A 27,177-nucleotide genomic window follows, 5' to 3' on the forward strand; every position below is an offset into this window, starting at 1 on the left:
ACAGACTACCATATCAAAGAAAATGCATCCACAAGGAATATCCTTACATTCTTTATTTTAGATTCTGTTGCATTTATTAAAATCATCACTGAAATATAAACACGTTGAAAAAATGAAGAATTAAAAAAAATACTACATATGAATTAAAGAATGATCATGAACATAACTGAAAAGGGGCAGTCTGAAATTTGGAGAGTAGGGTGTAGAGTTAATCGTGTGAAAAGAAACTTTACACGGCTGTAGTGAAGACTGCCATAAAGGTATACTCAGCTGGGCATACAGAACGTCATCCACGGCTCTGGGCGCAGGACGCAGGGCTGCCCTCACTTGCGGTCCAGCTTCAGGCCGGCAGACGCCTCCCGGGACTGGAGTGTCCGCTGGACCATGTCCTTCCACTGGTCATCTGAGATCTCCTGGGCCCAGGGGGGGATCCCCAGCGAGGGCAGGCTGACCGCTGCCATGGTCCTCTTCACCAGCTCCACGTGGGCTAGTGAAGGCAGGAGACGCACGCTTAGTTGAAGAAACTCTTCTGTTACTTGGCATCGTATACGAATAGCGTGCATACTCTATAATCACAACCAGACTTTCTCCTATTTCATGCAGGAAAACATAACAAGGCACTGACATTTTACATTTAATTGTTTTGTTGAAACTATCTCCTAATTGCTTCCCTGATTTTATTTAATCCAGCCATTGGTTTTCCATGTGTGGATTAATTGTAAAAATTCAAGTGGCCTCAAACCATAATTGTGGGAGAGATGTGGCTTTTTAGACTTCAAAAAAAGTGGTAACCAAATGGTTTTACTTTCTAAATATAGAATTTTTAAAGCCTCATAGCTGTATTTTCAAACTTCTTAAAATGCTCATCACCCATTTTGAATAGGTTAAAGTAAACCTGTGTTCTTCACTGTGCCAGTGTTTTATGACACTTTATGTGCTCATAATGACCCTCAAAATAACTGGTCCCGTGTGGAGTTGAATACTGCATTCTGGGAAACCCGACACTGGTGCTGGGATGGAGCACTGGGAGACGTGGAGCAGGACTCCAGGAACTCACTGGCGTCCATGGGAATGGAACTGCGGCTCCTCTGGGCGGCTGCTTCCTCAGGGTCCTCCTCTTCGTCACTGTCGGGGGCAGGTGGCTGGGGCAGGAACAGGCCCATCGCCTGAACAGCACACAGGAAACTGCCGTCACAGGGCAGGTGGAAGACTGTACTGCTTCAGACCCTTGCCAAAATAAAACTAACTGTACCTCTATGAGTCACAAGACCACAAATTCCTATCTATACCTCATGTTGGCTCCTAACTGTGCTTATTGCATTGGGAACACTAAAGGTTTCAGAATTCAAAACTTATGCAAAGAAAAGGATTTTTCAGAAAGGTTGATAGTTTCAACAGCTGGACACACCTGTGAGACAAAGCAAACCTGTTAAACAGTGTTGTGGTTATAGGCTCATGTGCTTCTAATATTAGAGGCTGTAGTTCACCCTCTAGAACATGGCCAGCCAAGTTTCCGTCTGAGAAGACAACTTTATCCAATGTAAAGGCTCATACTGGACAGTGCTGCTTCTTCTTTTGACAAGCTGTCAAGACCTCTGCCCTCCATACTGAAACGTGAGCATTGGGAGTCTGTGTTGTGAAAATGAAAGCACCAGCATCAGTGTTTCCAGATGACATGCTTAATGCTCCATCCCCAGTGACATTCCCTTATTTCACACGTCACCCCTCAATTTTAAGAGTTCCAAAAAAAAAACCTGAGCACCAGTGTAGCTGACCAAAAAGCATTTGAACAGCAAGGACGGTTTCTCACTCTCCCTGTCAAACAGCAGTTAACCCAATGTCACGCTAAACCTGCCAGAAGAATACTTCAACAGATAAGATTTTGCAGCAAGCCTGCTCCTGGGGCTGTCTGCACACAGTCCATGAGAAGAGAGCTGTTTGGACACTTCGTCCCATCCGGGGACAGAAGCCTGCAGTGGGGCTGGCACAGCGGCAGAGGGGTGTGACGCTGAAGGCTTGGGTTCAATTCGTGGGTGTGGAGTTTGTACCTTCTCCCTGTGCTTGTGTGGGTTTCCTCCCACAGCCCAAAACCACACACTTGGGTTAACTGGCTTCTGGGAAAATTGGCCCTGTGTGCGTATCTGTGTATCTGCCCTGTGATAGACTGGCGTCCTACCCAGGGTGTATCCTGCCTCGCACCAATTACTTGCCAGGATGGGCTCTGGCTTCTCTGCGACCCTGAATTGGATGAAGAGCTTAGAAAATAGACAGGTGGAGGCACACCCCAATGCCTGTAAAACAGTTTTTAGAAGTCCTCCACACTGTGTGATTTGTATGTATATGCAATGTATATAAAGATAATAGTTTTGAAACTAATGCCTACCATCATGAGGCATCATTCAAAAGGCACCACCAGACTTGGCTACCTTTTCATTTCAAAACACATCAGTGGTGAACACCACAATTACCGGAGATGTTCCAGTTGCCTCATCTGTTTAAGGAAAGTGAAAAGCAGGAGATGCAAAAAGGCTGCTGACCACTGAGCCACACTGAGCCCGTCACCCCATCGCCCTCCTCCACAGACTGCAGCCACTCAGCTGGCAGGAGCAGAGCAGCCCGCAGACTCCGCTGTCTCCCAGCGCTCATTCAGCATGCCTGCCGTGCCAGACAAGTACCTGTATCCTGTCCTGTATGTCCTCCACGGGCTCTGAAGGGCCGGACTCCTCGGGCTGGTCTGTCTGCTGAGAGCTGGGCAAGCCAGAGTCTGGGTCCTGGTTCAAGGGCTGGTAATAATACCCTCCTCCTGCTCCATCCTCGTCTTCTCCCTCCGCCGCCGCCTCCTCGTCCTCCTCGGGCTCCTCGCTGCTCCACTCGCCCCCCGCCTCCAGCCCCCCTCCGTCCGACAGCCGCTCCTGCCCCAGCTCCTCCTCCGCGCTCGGGAAGATCCTCTCCGGGCCCATCTCCGCGGCTCTCTCCACTTCCATGCACAGGCGCCGGGGCCGGGGCCGGAGCTGCAGCACAGCGGGCGCGAGGCGGCAGGTCAGGGGCTGCAGCAGCTGGCACTCCCCAAGATCCCAGCACGGCCTGACCCCCATTTCCTATCTGGGACCACCCGTCTGACCGTGCCCAGGTGACTTCACCAAGAGGTCTGACACTCCTGCACCAGGGAGCTGCAGCCACTCCAGATGGGGTCTGTTTCCCAGATCCGACAGCCCCTCGCATCACAGCCCCCCACTTCCCCTAATACATCTTCCGTTTTGTTTAAAGTACTTATTATTTGCATTGTGCCATTGTTTCGGTGGCATTCTAGAAGAAAGTCCTGCATTTTTTGAGCCTACAGAAACACCATTGTGATACAACTAACTTCAAAATAAGTGACACTTTGACAACAGTAAGACGAAAATATTCTGTTCTGAATATTAAGTAAGTGAAATCGCTATTCTGTAAGGAAACTAGACGCTACCCTACAACGGCAACCGAACAGTAATGACTGCAGGCTTCTCCCGGGTCTACTAGGGGACTCGCGACTTCAGAAATGTACTTGACAGCATCTTCGCCAACACTTCTCAAGGATATTATAATCGTTTCTTTTACCACCAGCAGTAAAATTTCAGTCACATCTAGTAACGAACATTTTACGAACAGGCAATTCGATTCATGTAACTACGCTCAAAGCTGACAAATACCTAAACCATACGGCACAATTTGCTTTTGAACTTGATACGCTGACATTGTGTGCACACACATAAAAATCGCCCCCTTAGTACCCCCCCCAAGCTGAAGCTGAGTTGACTTACCTGCTTCTTTCTTCGGATACGAGAGAAACGTTTGCTCAAAGATCCTTAAGAGCCCCGTCTCTCCATCGCCTTACACACAGACACCTCTGCCCACTTCCTGTATCTCCCGGAAATGGGCCGCAGGCGGTCGCAGCGTCAATACGTCACTATAACGAGACACGGATCTGGAGCGTCCTGCACCAACACAAAGCCCTGCAGAGCCCTATTTATATGAGTTATTGCCTAAAAGAGCTGTCTTTTCTTTACACACTGGGTCTTCAGCCAGGGCTCAAGGGAGCACTGGAAAAACTGTTCACCTCACTGGTGTGTCAGACACGTAGACTGTGGTCATTTCTGCTTCTGACATGAAAGCTACACCGATAAGGCTTATGTTGCAAGTTTCGACACGGAGTTCTTGTTCATTCCTTTATATTATTTTTTATTCTACTATTTTTATATTCTGCTTTCCCGACAGTATGTGCATTAAACATACACTTCTCATTTTAAAACCGCATTCGGGAAGTGTTTAATTACGGCCCAGCGCTGAAAAATGAGCTGTGTTTTTTCAAGTCTTCATTTGTGTCTGAAAGCAGAACCTGACATAAGAGTAAAAGGGGTTGCCTGCCCTCTGTGCTAAAGACATGATACTAGTCGGGTTCAATTCCATCATAACACATGATCCCGTGTCAGACCCGTCTGCTCCTCGAGGCCAGTCTGATGCTGCGGTGTTGCGCCGTCGCCCCCAGGTGGCGCTGTGGTGCGGCGCGACGGAAGGCCCCTCTGACCCTCACAACTGAAACCGGACGCTTCAGCTGCCGAGTGAGGGGGTCCGGCCCGAATTAAGGCAGGGCCGGAGTTACATCGGGTTCGCATCCTTTGAAAGCAGCATGGCTTTGAACATCTACTTTTGTGGCAGCATTCGGGGAGGGAGGCAGGACGTGGCAGTCTACCAGAAGATTGTGCAGAAGTTGCAGAAGTACGGCACCGTTCTGACGGAGCATGTCAGCCACGCTGCATTGTCAGAAAAAGGTGTTTTCCCTCCTATATTTTCTTTCTTGTTGATTCCCCGTGTTGAGAATGTTACTTTTCCATCCTCCACTACTCCTCTCCTTCACCGAACCGCATGTCCGCATAGTTGTTTGAACTATTTGTTTTGACGTGGTTGGTGTTTTCTCTGCGTGCTTCCCATCTCTAACGGCTACCTGATAAAAGCCCAGATTGCAGGTGTGTAGATTCCAGCAGTGCGTGCGAGCATGAAGACGATGCTCCTTTATTTTCCTTTGAACAAAAAAAAAAACTTTCGGTGAACTTTTTGGTTAAGCTTTAACTGTTCGGTTAAGCTTTCGGTGAACTTTTCGTTTTCGGTTAAGGTGAGGTTTTGCTCAAGTGTCTATCGTCATAGTTACTCCCAGTGCGCTCTTCCATTAATTACTGCAATGTGTGTGCCTTAATCCGAATCGAGTAACACTTAAACTGAAGCGAAAGGGCGGATATAAATAGGCGTACAATAAAATATGACGAGGTTACTTTGTACGGTACTGAACTGAGTGGTTTTAAATTTGCGAAAACCTTACGCTATTTACGCCTGTTTGCATTTAACGTATTGCGGTTCGTTAATGGTGTTTAGAATATATGAATGCTTTGATTATGGACTGCAAACAAATCGCTGACGTACCGACCGCGCAATCACATTACATGACGTAAAGGACAACTAAACTTCATCTCAACCTGGACCCTCTGATCAGAGGTCGCAGCCTTGGAGCTGGAGGGTCCCATAAGCCAGGGGCTTTACAGATCGGCAACATCTGTGCATGATCGATGAATTAAGCTAGTAATCTGATCGATTTAGAGATTCTGGTCCTAAATGATCCCTCAATTACTCATATCGCGTGTTTCACTGACCATATCTCAGAACGAACTGCCGAACAAAAGCCAGAGGGCACCAGGGTAGACTGTGTGGAGGCACGTTTTCAATCCAGAGGAGGAGGCTCTTCTTTTTGCAAGGGGTTGTGGGAGTGTGGAACAAGCTACCCAGACGTGATTGATGCCGATACCCTGGGTTCTTTCGAGAAACAGCTGGGTGAGGTCCTGGGATCGATAAGCTACTATTAAATGGGCCAGATGGACAGAACAGCCTCTTCTAGTAACCTCTCATCGGTGGTGACCTTCCACAGCTGCTGAACTGGGCTCTGCAGGGCCAGAGCTGGAGATCCCTGCTGGCGTCTGGGTATAGTGAAAGGTTCCTGTGATCTGGGATCATTGTGCCTCCACACTGACTGGCCCTCTGTCCTGTGTTTCGCTGTGCCAGGGGAAGACGCTGTGCTGGAGGGAGACAAGGCTATCCACGACAGAGACGTCGACTGGCTGAAGCAGGCTGATGGTGAGGCCATCCGATCATTACAGCAGCCGCAACAATAAAGACACCAACAATAAAGCAGTCGAGTAGTGCAAAATCCTGCAGTAAACTGACCAAATCAAATGGAGAGTAAAATAAATTCTACATTAAAATCTTTAAACGGTGGCAGAGTCTGTAGTGAGAGTAGACAGTTGGGTAGGTGTTAGGCAGTGAATCAGACTCTTGTTCCAGAGTAGCACAAAAGAAGGCTCTTTCACCTGTTGTTTGGAGCCTGGTCAGATAGATCGCTGTTGAAATGCTGCACTCATAGAATTAATCCCCATCTGTGGACAGACTGTTCAGTTCCTTAAATATTGAGGGGAATACTGAGGTTTTCCATACTGATTTGTGGTGGTCTTAATGCCTCTCGGTATATCAGCAGGGGATGTTTAAAATCCGCTCTTAAGTTTCACAGGAAGCTAAAGCAGTTTCCATAGGGTGGGAATGGGATGCTGAGGCAAGAGTCATGTTCACAGGCTGCTCAGAATTCTGCACACAGTGAAGCTTATTACTGCAGTAGACACCCCAGTAAGGTGCTTCTCCTGATAAATTGTAGGTATGGACCACTTTTTCAGCATAAGAGAGAGGTAGGCCCTTAATCTGGAAAACTTAGTCCAAAGGATAAAGAGGTAATTGTTTTGTTTCTAATGTGAGCTTCAATTAACAAATCTAGAAGAGGAGCAGTAGAGGTTCTTGCGGTCTGTCCGCGGGCCCGTGGTGTGTGACCCCGGTCTGTCTGGCAGTGATCGTGGCCGAGGTGACGCAGCCCTCGCTGGGAGTGGGATACGAGCTGGGCAGAGCTGTAGCCATGGACAAGAGGGTCCTGTGCCTCTTCCGACCTTCCTCGGGCCGAGGTGCAGTATGTGTGAAAACGCCCGTCCCCATTAAAGCGTTCTACTACGCAAAATAATCGTTTTTCTTTCCAAGAGACAGTGGTGCCAGAGGATCGTAAACTAGCTTATCGTCCCAAATCTCATCCGTTATTTTACCATAGGCGAGCTGTCCATAACAGCTTGTCTGCATATTCAAGTCGGTCTTTTATGTCCTGAGCCCATGAGTATTCTCTGCAACTTTACTGAAATGAATACCAGGGGGTTTTGAAACTAAGGGGCGATGTGCTGAATTATGAGAAACCGAGACCTTTAGACCTTTCATCTTTATTTGTAAAGCAAAGGCATTTCAAAGCAAAATCATGCTCAATGGACACAAAGCACTTGTGTAGGGCTGTAGGGCTCAACACCAGTCTTCTTTAAGCCCGTAAGGGACGAGGCCCTTTGTCCAGCATGGCAGAGGAAGCAGCGTGTGGAGGCGTGTCCCTGCCTGAGCGCTCTCTCTCTCCGCAGTCCTGTCCGCGATGATCCGCGGCGCAGCGGACGGCTCCCGGTTCCAGGTGCGGGACTACGCGGAGGAGGAGGCCGAGACAACCGTGGAGGACTACTTCACAGCCACCGGCTTGTCCTCTTGAAGCTGCGCTGTGGTCAAGTTTCTGTAAACCAAGCTTCCAGTAAAGACCAGGCTCTGACCAGGTGTATTGTGGTGCTTTCTATTAATAATAGAAATTATTAATCGTATAGTGCTCTGCACTGCAGCATCACAGCTCTTGGGTCCCAAGTTCAATCGTGGACTAGGATGCCTTCTGTGTGGAATCTGCATGTTCTCTGCAGGTTGGCATGGGTTAATTGGTTAATTGGCGTGTTGGTTTTGTGGCTTTCTATAGGGGTTCCGGGGTGTCGTCTATAGTCCCCCCATTCTACTGGGCGAATCATGGCATTACTGCAACCCTGCCATGAGTTTTCAGTTCTGATATGATGTAATTCTAATTCAATGGTATTTTATCATCTTTCCTTTACTTCTTAAAACCAGTATATTAGTGTATTCGATGTCTTTAATTTCATTTCCCCTTCCTGACTGTTTTACCGAGAAAATGCTCACAGACCACGGAGGGTCAGAGTGTACCCATGTATTTAGAAAGATCCAAAAACAAGATATTAGCAGAAAAGCTCTTTTATTTAGTAAGCTGAAGTTGCATAACTTCAATTTTCATTTTCATTTTTTTCCCCAGAAAGATAGAACATTATAGATGAACAGTATATGAATATATAAGGATATTTAAACATTCTGCTAGAACTAACCTGTAAATTCCAACTCAAAGCAAGATAACTTTCAACAAATTTCTCTAGATAAGTGAACATATAACATGTTCAAAAAACTGTATTATTTCCTTTTTTTCAGAAAAAAAACAAGAAGCAAGTTACACAAGCTGCTGCTTTGCAAAGAATGTACTTTATAAGCCATGTAAATTTCCAATTATTGCAGTGAGATCTTGGTAGATGTGACAGATACATTATTGACTTTGCAGTTTAAAAATCAGATTCTTCTCTCTTTGGTGCGCTCTTAGCTCTGAGACCTTGAGCCTGTTTGTCCTTTTGCTTTGCTCCTGGTCAGGTTTTACACAGGTCATTTTGAGATTCTAGGTTAGCCCTTTAAAAATACTTAAACTAGTATGCACATTTCTCACATGGGTCTGGACAGAATACACTGTTTTGATCGCTTTGATTTAGCTCTTTCACTGCCTGTAGGGGTGGACGTCTTCACATAGAATTTTCTGCACTTCAATAAAAATGGCCAAATTTAAAAAAGGCAATGCAATTGTAAAAAAAAAAAATTCAGCTAAACAAATGTAGAAAAGGACTCTGCAGGAGCTATCTGTTGCAAAATGTTTTCCTTTTCACGTTTAAGTAAGTGTTTACACAAACAAACGTCTCTAGTCAAAGTTCAGGCAACTTTGAATCAGAAAAATGCGAAGTGGCAAATTCAAGTGCGATTGTCATCTCAGTCACCTCCTTTAAGAGTACACTTGAAATACATTCACATCCGGTTCCCAAGGATTCCAGTTTCACTCCTGGAACCACCTTCAGAAGATCTCAGGTATGAATAAGGAATGAAGTGACTTTTCACCACAAACCACAACAGAAAGAGGGAAGGTGACAGAAAGACCAAAACATCGTCTCTTCGAGAGAAGGGCTGGCGGGACTCGACTAGGCCCCTGTGTAAAACCTGAATCCGATTTTCCTTCCCGAGAAGCCTTCCCGGAGCGCGCTTCCAGTCGGCGATAGCTGCAGGTGTCTGTGAAAGGGAAGGCTGGGTGCCGGCGGAGGCCGCGACGGGCGCCGCCCTAGTCGAAGGGGCTGAAGTCCCTCTCCAGGTTCTCGGACTCGTCGTCGTCGGAGAAGAAGTCGTCCTCGTCGATGTCGTCCTCGTCGTAGTCCTCGTGCCACTCGGGGACGTACTCGTCGTCGTACTCCTCGTCCTCCTCCTCGCCGTCCCCGCCCTCCTCCCCGCCGTTGTTATTGTTGTCCGAGTCCCCCGAGTCCGAGCCGCCATCCGACTTCTTCCTGCCAGAGGGAGAGAGCGAGCGACGGGCACCGTCATCACCGTCATCTCTGTGCCGCCCTGTGCGCCCCCTAGTGGCGATGTGTTAGAATGCGCATTTCCAAAGAAGCTGGCAAACAGTAAGTGCACAGGGAGTCTGGCAATAGACTGCATCAGTGTTGGTCTTGAATATACAGATTGAGTAAAGGCCACTACATCAGAATATTTTACAGGGCCAAAAAGTAGCCATTTAAAACCTTCAGGCAGGCTTTCAGATTAGAAATAGAAGTGATCTAAGGTAACAAAAAAAGATACCATAGCCTAATCTATCATCAATGACATTTTAATGAAACGAGAGAGAAGGGAGTTTAATTTCCAGCCATGCCGTCTTCCTCAGACATACAGAGCAGATACTGCAGCTAAGCTTGAAGGCCGAAGCAGCATGCGATTCCCCTCGGTCCTCTGCACACTGCCCCTCTGATACTCACTCCTTGTTCGAGTCTGACTGGTTAGCTATATTGGAAGCTTGTGCCGCCTCCTGGTCGGGTCCTGCTTTCGATTGATAGCCCACTCGAAAGTCCTGCGATTCAAGACATGAAACAGGCCTCTGTGCTTATTTATATATAACTTCTGTTATACCGCTTGGATCAAAAGTCACTTGCCAGGTACAAGGAGGCTGGCTTAGGGGGAACAATATAGCTGACCAGAGAGGATTATAACTGTACCGCATTCAAACCAGTGATTTCACCTTGGTAAGAACAGTCCAGCCGGACTGCAGGAAAGCCCAAGTCAGCCTTTTCGCTGAAGTGTCAAGCAACTTTTGAAGCACTGGTATTGTGCAGAAAGAGAAAGTCATATAGAGTTGGTTCATCAGCGTTTGTGAGTCCAAGATAGCGTTTTACTTCTATAGTTTATTCACCTCGAAAAAACAAATGCAGCATGTGCACACACAGCAGTGCTAATACTGACAGATTAGAACATCTTCTTAGAGGTAATACCACTGAAGCAAATGCATCTTAAATGATCAGGTTTCATGACACAGAGCTGCCCTGTGTAGAAAACTAGACGTGAATACATTTAATACAGTGAAGTACAGTTTGCGTAGAGCCTTAATATAAAGAGTCTGTACATCTTCCTTAAGCAGCAATGTTATTGATCTTGTGCAAATTACTTGACTTCACTTTATTACTCCACTCCACAGTTTTGTCATCTTAGATGATATTTGAAGTGGACGAAGAGTTCATCAGTTAATGCACTTCACTGGTCTTATCTGATATAGGCTGCCTGATATTCCTGAATATGAAGAGTGTTGAACCAGAACATTAAATACATCCAGGGCTTGCACCTCTGTCAAAACTGCCAGTTCACCTGGAAGCATTAGCATCATTCTAAATTACTGGAACAGTATTCAGCAAACCATAAAATGTTTAATTAACTATACAGTATACCTAGGACAGGACTGATCAGAACATACACATCACCATCTGCTTTTTCTGCTGAAATCAATGTTGCTGTTTGATTGGGGCTATTTCGATTGAGTGGAGTGTCCAGAAAAGCGCTATATAAGTGTAAGCAATTATTATTATTATTATTATTATTATTATTATTTCTCAAAGAATTATTCCTCAACAAAAGTTTAAACAGGCGGAAGTGACAGCTTTGGCACTTCTTTTAGAATTTTAGATTTATTGAAATCCAATCAACTGCAATGATTGATGATCATCCAGCAATCTGGTGTTGGCTGTCAAAAAGGACCATAGCAATCTGAACGACACCTACTCTCAAATGGATAGCTACAACCTTTGCTCTACGCTGACTCCTTAACGGGCAGACAGGGGCAGCATGTACTGCGAGCCTGGCCATCAGCAGGCAGCTGTGTGGCCAGCAGCACTTACCTGTGTGGAATGCTGCAGGATGGCCAGCAGCCTCTCCTGAATCCTGCGGATCAGCTCCAGCCCTGTGCTCAGGTGCTCTGGCTTCAGCAGTCGGATACAGGAGGCCAGATCAGTGCACTGCAGCAGAGTCTCCTCTGGAGGGGAGAAAGCAGGTATGAATGGTGAACAAGTCACCACTTCAGAGCAAGTAACAAGGGGCGCTTTTGCAAACAATGGAGACTTCAAAAGCACACTAGGTGACTTGGGAAAACTAGATTTAAGGACCCCATGAGGATAGACTGATAGCTTTTGTAGGGTTTTCCTGTAATAAAACTGTGGAAGAACAACTATTATGTGCAAGTAACCCAGTGGGGTGTCAGTTTACAAAGCTCTGTTGAGAATGTGGGCGTCTCTTCCCTACTCACCCAGCAGTATCTGCAGAGCATTAGTATGAAGCTCCAGAGTCTCCGTCTGCTGCTCCATAATGTCCATCTTCTCGGTGTCCTGGTTGTAGTAACTATACACACACGAATAGGCCAGCACCTGGAAACCCCAGTGACATTAATCACACCTCTAGTCTTGTTCTGGTTGTCCTTATGCTAAGCAGTAGCTTTGAAGCACATAAGCATGGGATTTAAGACAGAAACCAATTTAATAATGTGAAGATGCACTGCTGTATTCAAACAATTTGATCGACGCAGAAATTTCATCGGTACCAATCAGATGAAGACCAATAATTTCTTTTTCTTTTAACAATGATTTCCATACATTTACTTATCAGGATCTCCAAATTATTTCATTTGATTCTTTTGCTTCCCCAAACTTTGCATTCTAGAGGGCAGTTTCAAACAATGTCTGAATGTAAACGTGTGTGTGTCCATTCACAGAGTGCATACAGACTCGCTCTGCCGTAAGGATCGAGAAAGGTCACAGGACATGACTTTATGACCTCTTGTGCAGACTTAACCCAGACAGAGGAAGGTATGTAGCAATACTGAGGCTGAAATGAGCCTCTGGAAAGCGCCCCTGTGGCCGCAGCGAATCAGGCCCCCTGTTCTCCCACCTTGCGGGCCTGGGCCAGAACCTTGCAGGCGTCAATCACGAAAGTCAAGGACTTCATCTGCAGGGCTTCATTGATGGAAGACACCTTGTGCTCCAGATTGATGGCAAAGTCCTGAGAGGGAATAAAAACGGGAGAAGGAAAATTGCAGCCTTGTTCATTTCTGTAGACTTCTATACAGTCCATCCATTCCAACCCTGGGCATCGACCTCTAAGAATGGCCTTCAGAGCCTGGGCTCAGAAAGACCATGCTTGCTTTAATTCAGACTCAGAAACTCATGTTTGGCACAACGCTTGGCTATAAACATTCTGCCTTCTGTAAGGCCATTTAAGTCTTAAAATGTGCACAACAGAGATGCTGACCTTTAAAGAGTGAAACAGCAAAGAAAGATCCCTTACCTTTGCCTGATTGTGGAAAGTGCATCTTTCATTGTAATCCTGGAATTTCTTCTCCTGCCGAGCGGCTTTGCTCACCTGTTCCCACAAAGGACATCATTAGCCCACTCTACTGTAATACTGACTTTTCACTGCATGATCCGAACTACTCAAAGCCTAAGTATCAATGTGATAAGCATCTAGCAGTAAGTCCAGAGCCCATCAACATCTCAATCCATCCAAGCAGTTTTTCTAAGAGCTTTACGCAGCTCAGAGTCTGGGGGAGCCTATCACGACAAGCGACAGGCACAAGGCAGGATACACCCTGGGCAGGACGCCAGTCCATCGCAGGGCAGAGACAGATACGCATGCACTCACACCAGGGCCATTTTCCCCAGAAGTCAATGAAGCTACTAGCATGTCTTTGGACTGTGGGAGGAAACGAGCACCCAGAGGAAACCCACATGACCACAGGGGAGGACATACAAACTCCACACAGACAGCACCCCAGGAATCGCCCCAGGGCCCCAGAGCTGTGAGGCAGCAGTGCTCACCACCGCTCTGGCCAATATTTCAACCCCAAAACGCCCCCGATACCAGAAACTCACTGCGCAGCCAACACACATATTGCAACAGCTTGAATGCAGGAGCAATACAAGCTGTAACACCATCATCATTGTACAGTCAAAGTCATGACAAATTACATCTCCCCTACCATAAATCCGAGTGAGGTACATTGACACTAATTCTGGTCTACTAACAAGAGTAAAAATACTTTCTAGCGGTGAATTTTGCTGGAAACACTCACCATAGCAGAGCAGTTGTAATAATCTTTGTGAGTGGGCTTCCAGGGCTTCAGGCATCGCCAGCAGAACCCATGGTTACATTTGGCACAAGTCATACTGAGAAAAAAGACGGGGCTATTGAACGAATTCACCACTTGAGAACAGAGATCCGACTTCAAGAGCTTCCTGCATTTTCGACAGCGGGACTTCAAGTGTAAGCAATACTAAGTCACGCTTCGTGACCATACCAATCGGAAATGATGAACCTGTTCCCTGCACAGAATTTCCCCAAGTGGGATTTCAAGGGTACACGCTGGAACTGACAGCTTCTTTGCCTCAGACTCGGAAAACTGCCGTCTTCAAAGAAGTAAAGCACGTGCAGGCCCTGAGATTCTCCCCTGACGCTGCTTGATCCCCGGTCCCGAGTACTTACTGCAGGCAGCCCTCGTTCTTCTCAATCTGGGCTTGGCAGCTCGGGCAGCGCTTGGAGATGAGTTTGGCCAGGTGTTTACTCTGAGCCTCCATACTCATCCCTTCGTAATACCCCCCGTCATCCATCCACTGGGACATGTGGCTGCAGCTGGCTGGGTAGTGGGCCTAAGAGTGGGCATTAAAAAGATGAGCTACGCTGCAGGGACACTGTGCCACAAATGTCATCTCTCTCTGCTAATGGGACAACAGGTAGTAACAAAACACCTACATCAGAGAAGAGAGAAGCGAAGTGAGATATGTGAATATTACACATATCCAGCACTACAAGATCACAACTTAACCATATTGTGGAAGGTATTAAAATTATTGCTTTGATCTGTTAATTTACCTTCCACTAAAGGTTGTTAGGACAGAATAAAGCTGACTTGCTTTAGTAGCACCAGCAATTTAAGCTACATATCAAAGGAGAGGATTAACCCACATAAACAGGACAACTCCCCAAAGAGCTGCAAGCAAAACGACTTCTGTTACATAACAAAGAACAGGAAAAGCACCCAGATTGTGAAACAAACATTTCTGAGCCTGTATATGAGTGGGGAAGCCCCTGCAGTTGGTCTGTTCTGTGGGGCTGACCCAGCGGACTTTGCTGTCCTTATTCAGCTCAATCAAAACAGAATCTGCACAAAGACTGTGCACTGCTCCCCTGGTGAGGAATTCCTCACAGCAGAAGAAATACCGTGCCGTGCAGACCTAAGGCACTCTGCTGCAGTGGGCTGGGTGGCTCCTCACCTCGGGGAAGTTGCAGTTGAAGCAAGAGGACCAGCAGCACTTGGAGCAGGTGCCCACGCTGCCGATGTTCTCCTTGCACAGGATCTGATCGCAGCCCTGCGGGTTGGTGCACCAGGTGAGGTTGGAGCAGCACTCCACGTACCCACGGAGCAGCGCGTTCTCGTACTGCGGGGGGGAGCAGAGCAGCAGTCAGCTCACCCGTTTGAAGCTGCCCTCGCGTCCCAGCCGACAGGGAGCGGTACCGGCACCTACCTTGGCGATGATATCTTTGTCCGTGAGAATGTTGCAGATGAACTCAGAAGTTGGCTGGGCACGGCAGTCAGTGATGGGGCATTTGCAGTTCATTACTAAATTCTGCTCAATCCTGGTTGTCAGGTACTCCTGCCAGCACGACTGGAAGACAGGGAGAGTCATGTTCCCAGGTTCGTCTACTCTGAAAGCTTTTATTTCTCACAGACCTGTTTCATGCATCGGCACGCACACGTCTGACGCGGCAGAGCCGAGTAGACAGGACGGGGTGTAAAAGCAGGGGCCAGGGACAGCGGGGCGGAAGGCAGGACTCACCTGGCAGCAGTAGTGCATGCAGCACAGGGTGGGCGTGACGTCGGGCTCCCCGGCGTGAGGGATCAGACACACAGGGCAGTGGGTGATGGGGCTGGGCGGCGGCTCGGGGTTCCTGCCCTGCAGCCCGGCTGCCAGGACGAGGGTGTCTGCGTCCTCGGCGTAGCGCTGCACCAGCAGGTCCACGTTCCACTTGCAGTGCACCAGCAGGTGCTCGGCCCGGTCGGTGGCGACGCTCAGGGTGTCGGCCACCTGCAGCACGGTCTGCCGCATCAGCTGGCGCACCTCCTCCTGCGTCATGGTGCGCCCCATGGAGAACAGCACGGCCTCCAGCACCCCGTCCTCGGCGCTGCGCGGGGCTGCGGACAAGCCGTCCACGCTGGGGGAGACACAGACAGGAGCACACGCTCTCAGAACAGGGCCCGCCACCCGGATCGCATTTTAGAATCGGCGCAAGGCGCGTCTCTGGTTCTTTTCTTGGGCTTGATTCGTTACCGAGGATTTCGGATCAAGCACAAGGTCTGAAACGGACACGATTGGTACCTGTTAAGAGATGAAAAGAAATGCCCACTTATCCAAACAGATCCCTTCAGAACAGCATGCAAGAGGACAACTCACTTGAAAAATTCATTGCAGTATCATAAGCAAAGCAGCTTATATTTAACCAAGCAAAACCAGGGAGATTTCTGGGTGTCCAAACACTGTCATTCAGCAATAAATAGCTTGTTTATTGGTGCATAACACTAACATTTTTATCAGAATTTATTGGAGCACTCAACTGCTTACAATGACAAATGCACTCAATTGGGGGGAAAAAATGGGATAATGAAATAGTATCAACACTTTAAAAAAATGCATTTTCAATAACTTCCTAAGTACATTATTGCAGACAATTTAGAAATAATGTTACATGTCTTGTTTTTGTAGTGAACAGTGTGCTGTTTTAGTTTGACAATGTCATCTTCTGGTCAGTAAATGCAGGAGACTGTTGAACATTATAATGCCAATAATTTTGCCCGTAAGACATCTTTGTTTATTACACTTAAATATCAATATAAATAACTTCAATATCTAAACCTGATGATTTGTGAAGGGTACATCTGAATCTGAAGAACCCATATTCAGCTCAGAACTAATACATATATATCCCTAAAACAAATCAGATTTGAAGCACATCTTTACTTTTCTTTGAAAATGAAAACCCCTTATTTAGCCAGATCAGGTGAGGACAGACCTGAATTCTCAAGAGCTGGAATGCCGTAGGCATTTCATGTGTCTTGGTATTAATCGCCTAGTAATGGCCTGAGAAGGATGTTCATTTTAGGTTATTAACCAGTTTATAATCTGTTGATTAACAAGGAGATCTTCCAACATGGAAAACCCTGGGGCCCTTGCAGACTGAACTAGGAGACATCTGGCTGAAACCAAAGCAAAATTCTGCTGCCAATATATCCTGCAGCTGACTGATATTACCGGTAAAATATGATATGCCACACAAAATAACAACAAAAGAGGTTGCATTTTGGTTCTCTTTATTTCTTAAAAGAATAAAACATACTTGTGTACTGCATACTACAAGAACATTAAGCATGGCACATAACATTAACTGCACTTTTCCTGCATTTAGAAAAGGTCCAGCTATGTCGCTTAAATTTGCTTTAGTCTGCAACAGCAGAAGCAAATGTCTTTCAAAGACTTGGATCGTGTGAGTTTTATGATACGGTAAGGAAAATCCAATTCAAAATTGATCTACATGTATCTGACAAAGGCACTAATTCGTTGCTGCAAAAGAAGTGCTTTTAGCTGGAAGGCGAAGATCTCTGAGAAAGCATATCCACGTCTTTAGGCACCATTCTTCAAAGCTAGAGGATATTTCATGAAAGCAAACAAACAATTCTGGATTCCCCCTCCCCAAACCCATGAAGTCCTGAGGAATTCAATTACATCAACCGTTCTGGCTGCTGCTACACCTTGCAGCTAAAAAGAGACCATCCACAGACCCCACTCCCACAATGTCAAAGGCCCTCCTCACACCTGAAGGCAGACAGGCTCTCCTTGTTGCTGGAGCTCGCTTTCTTCAGGTCCTGCTTGCTGAAGGAGATGTGAGCCTGACCCTTCTGGGGAGTGGTGGGGTCCTCGGGCACAAACTCCAGAATGTGGGGGCTGTCCTCATTGCGCTGGATGTAGCCCTTGTTAATTAGGTGCATCACACAGGACAGCACATCCGTGTTGCTGCAGCTGAAACGGACCAACCGCGGGGAACTGGAGGACTCCTGCTGCTGGCAAGAGTCAATGACCTGGGAAGACAAGAGCCAGGGTTACAATACAGCCTTCTGGACTTTCTGAATTTCAGATTTGTTTACTGGCCTGTCGAAGTGGAAGATCCACTGTATGGGCAGTGCGTCTTGGTGACCACTGCACACACCACGCATCATAGCGATGCAGCCCAAAGGTCTAGGAGCTCTGGCTTTGTTATAGACTATAAATAATTAAGATCACAAACTGAAGAAAAAAAAAAACTTTCCAGTTTAAGCAGAACAGAAAACAAAACCTGACTTAAAAGAGAAATGACCAAGCAGTCAGCACTCTGGACAGTCTACTCTATGCTCTGGACAGCAGTTTCTTCCAGTACAAAACCACACATATGGGATTCTCATATACCCGTGAGAAACAAGCTGGCCCGTTTCTCCACAGCTGCCTGTTAGCTTCATGCAAAGCTTCATTAGCTTTGTGCAGGACAACAAACTCCTGTGCCACCAGCCTGAGCAGGTAATCTGTAAAAGTTCTTACTCTGCTCTTGCTCCCTCTTTTCCTCCTAGATGGTGCTTCTTCCTCTCTGCTTACATTATTTCACACAAGTGGCACAACTGTAAGATCTCAATGTTTCTTCTACAAACGTCACAGAACCTGCAACACTAAGCCCACTGTGTTGCCATGACACAGTAAAATAAGTTTTAGAGGCCTACGTTATGTCATGGGGTAATTACATACCACCTATTATCTTACCCTAAAAACAAGGTTGTCAATATGCAGCTCCTTCTCAGCCTTCATTATCTGAATAATCAAGCAGTAGATGAAATTTCTTTTCCTCTCCAGTGTACTGGCAGCATCTTCATCAACATTCAGGTAGGTCTGCTTCGGCAGAAGATAGCAGTAACTCTGCGCATCACAACCTTGAGAAAGAGCCTGTTTGTTCAGCCTCAGAGTGCCTGCATTAAAAATGGAAAGCAACTGGTTTAAGACTTTAGGACATATGCTACAATGCAGCAGTATAAAATGCCATCTGTCTGTAATAATCTCCAATGTCCTGTTTGGATTATTTTGAACTTCACTAAAAGAAAGGTGACCACATGCTTTAACATCATTGCGGGACTTGTGCCAGTGAGGGGTTTGTGATTTTTAAGATGGTTATGAATGCATTAAATTCAATTAAAAAAAATGGATATTTATGACTCCGCTGTGGCTAACCCGGTTTTCTATTCGTTCCGAAAGGTTGTGCAGAAGAGGAAGACCAGATGGCCTGTGTGAGATGTTACCTTTCACTGGGTCCTGTGTGGGGCTGGTCTGGATCAGAATGCTTTTGTCCGTCAGCGGTTTCAGTGCGTGACCCAGCACCACCAGAGACAGCCCCGTGGACTGCATCAGAGACTCCACGGTCACCTCCTGAGGAGGGAACACGAGACAGCCCTCAGGCGACCTGCATACCACCACAGCTCAGCACACCAGGCTAATCCAGTCTCTGCTACGTTATGGGTCTCATTTGTCCAAGAAGCATTTTGTTAGAACACAAGTCTCAATCCCCAGAAGAACCAGCTCAGACATACCTCTTGCTGGTTGAACTGCAGCAGGATGTACATCTGTAGCGTAGACACATAGAGAGTGAAGGCACCGAAGCTGAGCTCCGCATGTCCCAGCCAAGTCCACTGCAGTCGCCGGGGTTTGGTGTGAGTCAGACAGTATATGCTCTGACCTGACAAGAAGAGAAAGTGCTTTACTCAGGGTCCACGTAGGTACTGAGCAAGCAGTGAAAGACCAGTGAAGGCAGTAAGTGAAGCACGGGCACTGTTTGACAGGACAAAAAGCCCAAACTGAATTTTTACTAATATACAAATTTTCTTATATTTTTCTCACGCTGAATAAATACCTGCTGAACCTCCAAAGCTACGCAAGCGATGAATATACTTTAGTTTCTTTGTTACATACCTGACATTTTTTTAATCCCTTTCAAATAACGAGTAGCAGATTTTCCTCTTTAAAGCCTTTTGAAAGTACTCCACAAATATTTATGGGGGAAAAGCACATAAGCGAGTAGTAAAAAGACCACCTACTGTTGGAGTAGAACTCTGTGAACTCTCCCAGGTAGCTGCACAGCTGGGAAGGGAAGTATCTGGCAGGGCTGTCCAGGTAGCACAGAGAGGAGACAGCCCAGCAGCGTGGGGAAAGAACCAGCACCTTCACCTCGCTCTCCTCCTCGGGGCAGGATGGCTGGTCCTCCATCATCTGCGGGAGACGAGAAGAGGAACACCGTCTGCGTTATCAGCCTAAAAACCTCAACACCCCCTCTGCAGCACTGCAGTCCTTGCGGGACCAAGTCCGTGCCAATGCAGGACTGGCACCGCCTGGAAGGCGTCGATCTCCTAATGGCACTCAGCCCTGTGTCCCGTGCGGCTCCTGGTCTGCTCACCTCCTCGTCCAGGTCTTGCAGGGTCTTGTCCAGCTGCTGCAGTCTGTACAGGTGGAACTCCTGCTGCAGGTCCTCTGACTCGCTCAGGTTCTTCAGCATCTGCTGCGGGAAGCGGTTGGGGAAACATGTGCCGATCTGATCGATCACGGCGCTCTCCAGCCACACTTTGCCCTGGCCCAGGAGGCGATCGCCCAGGTAGTACCTGCAGTACAGGTTGAACAAGACAGCTGTATCTGAATCAGTTCCGAGTAAAAGTGAAAACACAGGGACACCTTTCAGCTCTGTTACCACTGTATGTCTTGTCTCTAAATTTCTCGGAGCACCTCTGTAAAATCTGCCACCTGATTAAAATGCCTGAGCAGGCATTTCAGAGGTACAGGAATCAATGGGCATGGGAGTTACCTGTAAAAGTGCTCAAAGGTGTTGGCCAGTTCAAGACCTGAGAGGAACAGCATGGGCTCCAGGAACTGCTGCAGCTGGTTTAGCGTTTCAACGTTTCCTGAGTCCACGCCACTTTCCTGGATCAGCAGATCGATGTACTGAGCAAACCTCTCGCTCACCTGCACGAGGAGAGGGACATGGTGGGACAGGCATGCTACAGCACAGTATAACAAACATTAACAAACAGTGTTTTTCCTATTGCCCAGCTTGAGTTATCTGTTAAAACTCTGTATCAGTACCCTTTACCTTTGTTCCAGGTCACTTCTTTTAAAGAAAAAGGGGAACAGACAAGTCTGCAGATCATATTCTGTCAACAGTGGAAGCCAAAAGGTTTTTGAAATTTCAAAACAAATCCTATCTGGCGTCCTGTACTGCTAGAGAGGTTCACGGGGTGCAGATAGTCAAGAGTCTTATTGGTATGCCCAATAGTGGAGGTACAACAAACATGCTGGGTTTCAGTTGACTATTCCTGAGAAACGCAGCTGATCGGAATGGGGGTGCACAGTGGGTAAAACTCACATGCATGGCGGTGAGGATGGAAAGCTGCAGCAGTGCTGCAGAGAAGCCCTGCCGCAGGGCCAGGACGAACGCCGTCTGCTGTCCAAACAGCTCCTCCATGGCATTCTTCAGGCGCAGGTACATGTTTCTGTACCGCTCCACAAAGTCTGGTAAACTGCATGCAGTGTCCAGGAACTTCTTCACCTGTACACAAGGGTCAAATTAACTCAGAGAAGGAGAAACACCTTTTGTAAAAACAAAGGTGGTTGAAAGGACACAGTTATTCCACTATAACACCCATAAATCCTGCTTGTCACCAGAATATACTGTAAACCACTGTGTTAAAGGAGCAGATTCTGTGCCTAAAAAAAATAATCCATAATCCATCACTTCACACAACAAAACACAAACTGTAGTCTCTTCACATCCAGCTTGACTTGGACCTCCGTAGAATTTCCTACAGAACAAAAGTCAACAGAACACTAGAAAGTATTTAAAACACTAATCTTGAAATGAAATTAAAGATCAATGATGTACTAGTAAAAGTAGCGCGTTTGTTGCAGCTGTTAAGCACATTCGTTCCAAAAGGTTAACATGCAACCGGCTCTTGTCCTGAAGAACGCCAGTACACAAAGCAGACAAATGAGAAACGAATCAGTGGGCAAATGGGGGATCTGTCTGTACCAGCCTGCAAGGCCCACTGTCATGAAGAGCCAGCGGTCTCGCCTGCTCCAAGCTCGGCGTTGTGGCTCTTACCTGGCGCTGCACGACACCCTGCCAGCACTGCGCTATACCCGCAATGCTGCTGGCATTCTTGACCTTGGGCCTCACAGCCGACGAGGAAGTGACCTCCTTATTCTTTCCATCTTTTCCATCTGAAAAATACGCATGTTTGCTAAGAACACGGACGCATCCTGCAAGCATTCCTGCTCATGTGATTAGCTGCCAAAGTTGTTTTTAAAGAAAAAAAATAAATAACGTGCATCCTGAAATCTTCAAATAAAATGCAACATCTTTGGGAGTGCGTCAAAAGAATATGCTGGGTTTTCACAATGGTTAGTGTTGGAATAATGAGGTCAACTAACAAAATAAAGTAAGTGGGCTTCTAAGCTGTAACTTGCAATGTACTTACTCTTTAAATCTTTGCTTCGGTTGATACCTTCTGAAAACAAGAAAGATATCTTCAATACAGAAGGTGTAAACATCGCTAACTGACTTTCAAGAGTGTTTTTGTCTGTAGCAGGTCAACAAAACAAAAACAAAACTTCTTAAAGCGATAACAAAGCAATTGTAAAAGGGAAGTAGAACTTATGCAACGATTTAAAAATTCAGTTCAGTTTTTTTCCCACATTGTCGTTTCAGCATTTTAGGGAGACTTCATAAAACTGTGAGCCGCTTGGGCAGTGACACTCATGAGGCGCTGCAGGTAAAAAGGACTGATGGAAGACTCACTGGATTTGACCGGCGGTTTCAGCTCTTCCGTGTCGACGCAGCTGGTGTCGACGTGCACAAGCAGGTGACTGAGCCGGCGCACACGGGAATTGAAAACCGCGGCTCGGCTCTTGCACCTCTTGGCACCCTCCGAGTTCTCCAGGTACTCGTTCAGCAGCCAGGACAGGGGGCTCACCGTCTGGTGATCTGGCAACGCGAGGCAAAGGAACAGGAGCTCAAACAACCACAAGAGCTCCACACCCATATTTGGGAAGAAAGTATAAGCAATGTGAGTAAAGTTCACAGTAGGTGTAATTAGGATGTTTGTTCTCAGAGACTGAAATTGCAGGGCCTTCCCCCTGCCAAGGTTACCTGAGATGGTGACACTCTGGACTATAGGAGTGATCAGAGCTTCCCAGCATGTCCTGCCCAGGGCCTCTGCTGCCTCCGCGTCTGGCAGGAAACGATCTGCAAACATCTGCTCGTGTCTCAGTGCGCTGTTCAACCTGGAGGAGAAGGGGAAACTTAGCCCAGAGCCTGCCACTGCCAACCATGTGTTCCTGCACAGCAGGACCGTTCAAGCCAAACCTTAGCAAATCTGGGTTTAAAAACAGTGCTTACTTGTTGAAGAGCTGCAGGAGCTGCATTTTGTCCTCCAGGATCTCCTGGCACCAGGTGTGAGCCTTCGTGGTGTAGAAGAGGTACGTCCGACAGCATAGCTGCTCCTTGAACACTGGCCAGAAGGTGGGCTTGGGTCCCAGCACCTCAAACCCATGAACGCGCGTGTCAATGCCACCCTGTGTCAAAAAGAGGGCGACAACCCCTAAAAATGCATTCAAGCACAGTCTCAGTGCGAGTAAAGTCATTACCTTTCTCCAAAAGAGAAAGATGTTCAAAGAAAAAGAAGCCTTTCCAAAACACTTGAAATTCAAGCGTCTTTACTCATCTGTGTTAAAACGCAACCTTGCTTTAACCTACCTGCTGGCATCTTTTGATTCTGATCTGAATTATCGACCAGAAGCGGGTCATGTTCTCCAGGAGGACAACCCTGCTGGCTGAGGGAGGCACATTCACCTGTAAGGGCAGAGACACATGGTGTGAAAGCCTTTCCTGGCTGCAATAAGCAATCCACAATAATGAGCACAGGAAACGCAGCTCGAACCCCACATACCGTGTTGAGCTCCGTGTTGATGTTCGAAGCGTCATCCCCTCCCAGGATTACAATCCGAGCCGGCATGTAGCTCGAGTCTTCACTAGCCACTAAGACTGCTAGCTGCCTGGGGTTTCACAAATACAAATTTATTTTTTTCCCCCCCCATTTGGGAATAAGTGGGACAAAAACAAACGCCACAAAAAAAACACGCAAATAAAGTGGCAAGAAATGGGTCTGTATATGCTTCCAAGAGGCTTGCCCAGTAATTGTGGAGTTCAGTGATCCAGGCGGCACACGTCTCTAACTGGGTGCCGCCACTAGCTGACTGTGCCTGAGATTCTCCAGCCGGCAGCGCACAGCTGGCTGAGCACCCCCGAGAGCAGGGCAGATGAGCTGGCCGGCGCTCGCGGCGAGCGCTTGGCCGACTCGCGGTGCTGTGGGCGGGGAACATGCTTCTCCTCCAATCAGCGCTGAACCAGTGAGGAGTGGCTCTCGGCCGGGCAGGTTGGAGGAGTCTGCTCACGCTTCCTCTGGCTCAGCTTGCCAGGCTTGTGGCCGTGAGTAGAAATATGAAAAACGTATCATTGGTCATTGCAAACTGGGCAAGCGGAATAACAAAAAAAAGAAAACTGACTTCTCAATTTAAGCCGAAAAAAGATTTTTGTTCTCCCCTGGAAAGAATACTCAGCAAAAAGATCTTTTGTCTTTCAGAGATGTCCAATTGCAAAAAAGCCCTATTTAAAATAAAAAAATATGAAATATGGGGGTACTAAAAAAAGTAACACTGTAATTGCTTTTAGCCATCACTGGCATAAATGATGTTTTTATACATGCTTGTGACAGAAAATGTTAATAATTAATCTGCTGATCAATAAAGCATTTGGATAAATTCGCTTGTAGACAGAAGGTGTAAATATCTTAATGAGACACCTACCTAATCACCACCCCTTTGTTCATGTGGATGTTGATAAAATGGGAACCTGTGCAGCCGTTGGACTCCCAATACGTTTTGGGGTTCTTGTCTGTAAGCTTGTTGGCCCGATGGTGATTGGAGGAAACCTCAACCTTCTCCCAGCACCTGTCTTCCTTTAGCTCCACACTGGACCCTGAGGAGCACAGGACTAAGTCAGCAGGAGACTTGGAATGCAAAGGATATGTGGACATATGACAAGTTAAAAAATAATTCTTCAATATGCCATCAGATAGCACTAAATTAGATACCATAAGATACAAAACACATTTACCAATGTGGACAATTTAGTTTGGTCTTTAACATGCTTCTTGAACAAAATGAGTCCTTCTGACTGTGACCTCTCTTACGGTTCAAAAATAATACATTTTTATTACTGTGCTTCGTTCGTTTAGTTTGTTTACATTTTAACAAGTCAGAAAACTCGCTGAAGTCTGACCACACAAACCTTGACAGAGGTTTCGCAAAAAGACATCAAAGAAAGGGATGTTGATGGGCTGATGGCTACGACGGTGCTCCTCGATCTGTCCCAATACCATCTGCAAAATGTGTACAAACCCAAAACAACAAAAGATTTGTGACACTTCTGGATGCCACAAGGAGGCGCTCACACTTGCAAACAATAGTACTTTTGTCTATCTGTGATCAGCAGTCCGTTGGTAACGTTGCATTTCTATCTAGCTATTCATACATGGTTGAGTTGAGCGAGTTCATTCCTCGATATTCTCTTTATGGCACAAACAGGTGTGACAAAAACACATTGCTACAAAATAGCAGGAGAATTTTAAAAAGAGCTTCTTCATCCAAAGAATAATCCCAAACCTGTATGCATCCTGCCAATATACTTGTGGTCATCTTCTTGTAGAGGCTGGCATACTTCTCACAGTCACTGACCAGGTCCCGGAGTTCTGTCACCATCAGTAAGTTGGTGCTGTGTTTGTCTAGAGCTTTGATCAAGGCCTCCTTAGTGCCCAGGCGGCACATCACCACTGCGTAATCTTTGTTTGTTGTGGCCAGGCGGTACAGGAATCTGATGAACTGCTGGACAACCTTAATGGGGAAGACAATCTGTTTCAATTCGCAGGTTTCTGGGGTATAGAGATGTAGATTGCACAGTAAAAGCACAAAACAGTACAGCTAGCCTAAAACAGGGGAGCAAGAAAGGCAATATTAGCTTTCCCCTGTAAAACAAAAAATCGCTGCTAAAACTGATAAACTGCAAAACAGATGGCTGTCACAGACTTATAGATAAACCTTTTAAATTACAACAAATAGAAACCTCAGACCTCAGAAACTGTAGCAAACAGTTTACTGCTCAGTATCATGTAGATGATACAGATTACGCTGTGCTTAAGCAAGGTTAACATTGTGACAAAACATGGTTAACCTACTGCTGCAGAAACTGCTCTTGCAATTTAGATGGTTACAAAACCATAGCAGTAATAGTGAACTGGAATGAAAACAATTTCTTAAGCAATACAGTTTTAACAAAATTGCCTACACAGCTTCTACAAATTAAACACCATTCAAAATTCAGACCCCTTTGTCTAACACAAAATCACAACAAACATTCATTCATTTAATTAAATAACATCACCACAGACCTGGTAAGGATGTATTCGCAAAGAGTTCGGGCAAAGTGTTTTATTGAAATGACAGGTTTTAGAATGTTTTGTGCTTAAATTGAAACGCGAAATGAAACTTTCCAAGTCAAGGGTAATGTGCCAGGTCATTCCTAGCTTCGGTAAATGAATTCTCTCAGGCTTTCACATGAATAGTGATACTGTGCCAGTGATTTTTCCTACCTCTCTGTCGCTTATGTAGGCTGTCATTGATGACAAGCAAGGCTCAATGCTTTCATGCCACGGCAGCTCATCTTCTTGGTAGTTATCTAAAAACTTATTCAAAATCCTGTTAAAAAGCAGTGAAAACAAATCGCACATTACCTGATTGTACACAACGTCTGCAATCTGCATTCTGCTTTCACAGAGGCAACATGTGAAACTGCACTGAAACGCTGAAGATTTGTAGTGCCTCAGAACAAGCCTAAGAAAGGGCTGGAGGACAAACATCCAAATGATCAAAACACACTACAAATTCAGTGTTTAGTCCCAAGAGAAGCGTTTTAACTCAGTTACTTTTTATATGAACTATTTCAATTTGGCTTACTCTCAATAACACCCGTCATCATTTCATCAACATAAAAATTAATGACACTACCATTACAAAAACAAAAGATGTTGGGAGTCTCGTCCATTTATGGTCTTCTGCAATGGTTGAGCATGATCACATGCACAGTGTGACTTTTGAGTTAAAAGGAACAGAAAAAAAGCAGCCAGAACATATGTGATCCATGTTTTCTTCTAAAGATTACTGATAAAGACGCACTCTTTAAAGTATCTACAAGCTACAATTCTGACGCTTAAGCAATCTGATTTTTTATTGCTTAAGACATTTTCCCCACAAAGCATGAGAAAAGCACTAATCACAACATTCAGTGAAGACTGAAACCTCTGCTATCAACACGGGTAACATTACTTGATTATGTGACAGAAGACGGTTATGTTCTTTAAAAAAGCCG

The 27,177-nt window shown here is 46.2% G+C and overlaps 3 protein-coding genes across 6 annotated transcripts in view; 1 reads left to right on the forward strand and 2 right to left on the reverse strand.

Moving 5' to 3' along the window:
- Positions 1 to 38: 38 nt before the first annotated feature.
- On the reverse strand, positions 39 to 3,959 carry mea1 (male-enhanced antigen 1). The gene is made up of 4 exons (XM_088610323.1): positions 3,798 to 3,959; positions 2,676 to 3,011; positions 1,058 to 1,166; positions 39 to 487 (listed from the first exon to the last, which is right to left on the reverse strand). Exons 2-4 carry the CDS (start codon positions 2,982 to 2,984, stop codon positions 324 to 326), a joined length of 582 nt encoding a protein of 193 aa, XP_088466449.1. The 5' UTR covers positions 2,985 to 3,011; positions 3,798 to 3,959; the 3' UTR covers positions 39 to 323.
- Positions 3,960 to 4,526: 567 nt separating this feature from the next.
- On the forward strand, positions 4,527 to 7,693 carry dnph1 (2'-deoxynucleoside 5'-phosphate N-hydrolase 1). The gene is made up of 4 exons (XM_088610325.1): positions 4,527 to 4,805; positions 6,085 to 6,156; positions 6,915 to 7,025; positions 7,515 to 7,693. Exons 1-4 carry the CDS (start codon positions 4,664 to 4,666, stop codon positions 7,634 to 7,636), a joined length of 447 nt encoding a protein of 148 aa, XP_088466451.1. The 5' UTR covers positions 4,527 to 4,663; the 3' UTR covers positions 7,637 to 7,693.
- A 466-nt stretch (positions 7,694 to 8,159) lies between these two features.
- The window catches only part of cul9 (cullin 9), a 41,029-nt gene continuing 22,011 nt past the window's right edge, over positions 8,160 to 27,177 (reverse strand). Inside the window, exons 13-42 of one of the 4 annotated variants that reach the window (XM_088610293.1) lie at positions 26,402 to 26,507; positions 25,419 to 25,646; positions 25,045 to 25,135; positions 24,561 to 24,732; positions 23,645 to 23,750; positions 23,452 to 23,547; positions 23,095 to 23,270; positions 22,846 to 22,979; positions 22,495 to 22,680; positions 22,175 to 22,201; positions 21,799 to 21,917; positions 21,064 to 21,246; positions 20,506 to 20,663; positions 20,104 to 20,305; positions 19,748 to 19,919; positions 19,244 to 19,389; positions 18,956 to 19,082; positions 18,426 to 18,628; positions 17,454 to 17,716; positions 15,423 to 15,798; positions 15,111 to 15,251; positions 14,859 to 15,023; positions 14,071 to 14,234; positions 13,661 to 13,754; positions 12,877 to 12,951; positions 12,481 to 12,591; positions 11,843 to 11,960; positions 11,439 to 11,572; positions 10,032 to 10,123; positions 8,160 to 9,566 (exon numbers count right to left, since the gene is read on the reverse strand). In XM_088610293.1, coding sequence (XP_088466419.1) covers positions 9,347 to 9,566; positions 10,032 to 10,123; positions 11,439 to 11,572; positions 11,843 to 11,960; positions 12,481 to 12,591; positions 12,877 to 12,951; positions 13,661 to 13,754; positions 14,071 to 14,234; positions 14,859 to 15,023; positions 15,111 to 15,251; positions 15,423 to 15,798; positions 17,454 to 17,716; positions 18,426 to 18,628; positions 18,956 to 19,082; positions 19,244 to 19,389; positions 19,748 to 19,919; positions 20,104 to 20,305; positions 20,506 to 20,663; positions 21,064 to 21,246; positions 21,799 to 21,917; positions 22,175 to 22,201; positions 22,495 to 22,680; positions 22,846 to 22,979; positions 23,095 to 23,270; positions 23,452 to 23,547; positions 23,645 to 23,750; positions 24,561 to 24,732; positions 25,045 to 25,135; positions 25,419 to 25,646; positions 26,402 to 26,507 — 4,585 coding nt within the window. In that variant the 3' untranslated portion in view covers positions 8,160 to 9,346. Of the gene's footprint in view, positions 9,567 to 10,031; positions 10,124 to 11,438; positions 11,573 to 11,842; positions 11,961 to 12,480; positions 12,592 to 12,876; positions 12,952 to 13,660; positions 13,755 to 14,070; positions 14,235 to 14,858; positions 15,024 to 15,110; positions 15,252 to 15,422; positions 15,799 to 17,453; positions 17,717 to 18,425; positions 18,629 to 18,955; positions 19,083 to 19,243; positions 19,390 to 19,747; positions 19,920 to 20,103; positions 20,306 to 20,505; positions 20,664 to 21,063; positions 21,247 to 21,798; positions 21,918 to 22,174; positions 22,205 to 22,494; positions 22,681 to 22,845; positions 22,980 to 23,094; positions 23,271 to 23,451; positions 23,548 to 23,644; positions 23,751 to 24,560; positions 24,733 to 25,044; positions 25,136 to 25,418; positions 25,647 to 26,401; positions 26,508 to 27,177 lie in introns of all 4 variants that reach the window. The other 3 variants (XM_088610292.1, XM_088610294.1, XM_088610296.1) reach the window with 3 other exon arrangements.

This window comes from Lepisosteus platostomus, chromosome 17 (genome assembly GCF_059453375.1).
Source record: "Lepisosteus platostomus isolate fLepPlt1 chromosome 17, fLepPlt1.hap1, whole genome shotgun sequence".
Classification (NCBI taxonomy): domain Eukaryota; kingdom Metazoa; phylum Chordata; class Actinopteri; order Semionotiformes; family Lepisosteidae; genus Lepisosteus; species Lepisosteus platostomus.

What these genes read in the sequence shown, in the direction of transcription:
- mea1 (XM_088610323.1), bottom strand. Translation starts at nt 2,984, where the DNA reads ATGGAAGTGGAGAGAGCCGCGGAGATGGGCCCGGAGAGGATCTTCCCG. An exon ending in ACATACAGGACAGGATACAG is followed by an intron (nt 1,167 to 2,675) that starts GTACTTGTCTGG and finishes TGTGCTGTTCAG; the next exon opens with GCGATGGGCCTGTTCCTGCC. An exon ending in TTCCATTCCCATGGACGCCA is followed by an intron (nt 488 to 1,057) that starts GTGAGTTCCTGG and finishes TGCCTTCACTAG; the next exon opens with CCCACGTGGAGCTGGTGAAG.
- dnph1 (XM_088610325.1), top strand. Translation starts at nt 4,664, where the DNA reads ATGGCTTTGAACATCTACTTTTGTGGCAGCATTCGGGGAGGGAGGCAG. An exon ending in CGCTGCATTGTCAGAAAAAG is followed by an intron (nt 4,806 to 6,084) that starts GTGTTTTCCCTC and finishes TCGCTGTGCCAG; the next exon opens with GGGAAGACGCTGTGCTGGAG. An exon ending in CCGACCTTCCTCGGGCCGAG is followed by an intron (nt 7,026 to 7,514) that starts GTGCAGTATGTG and finishes CTCTCTCCGCAG; the next exon opens with TCCTGTCCGCGATGATCCGC.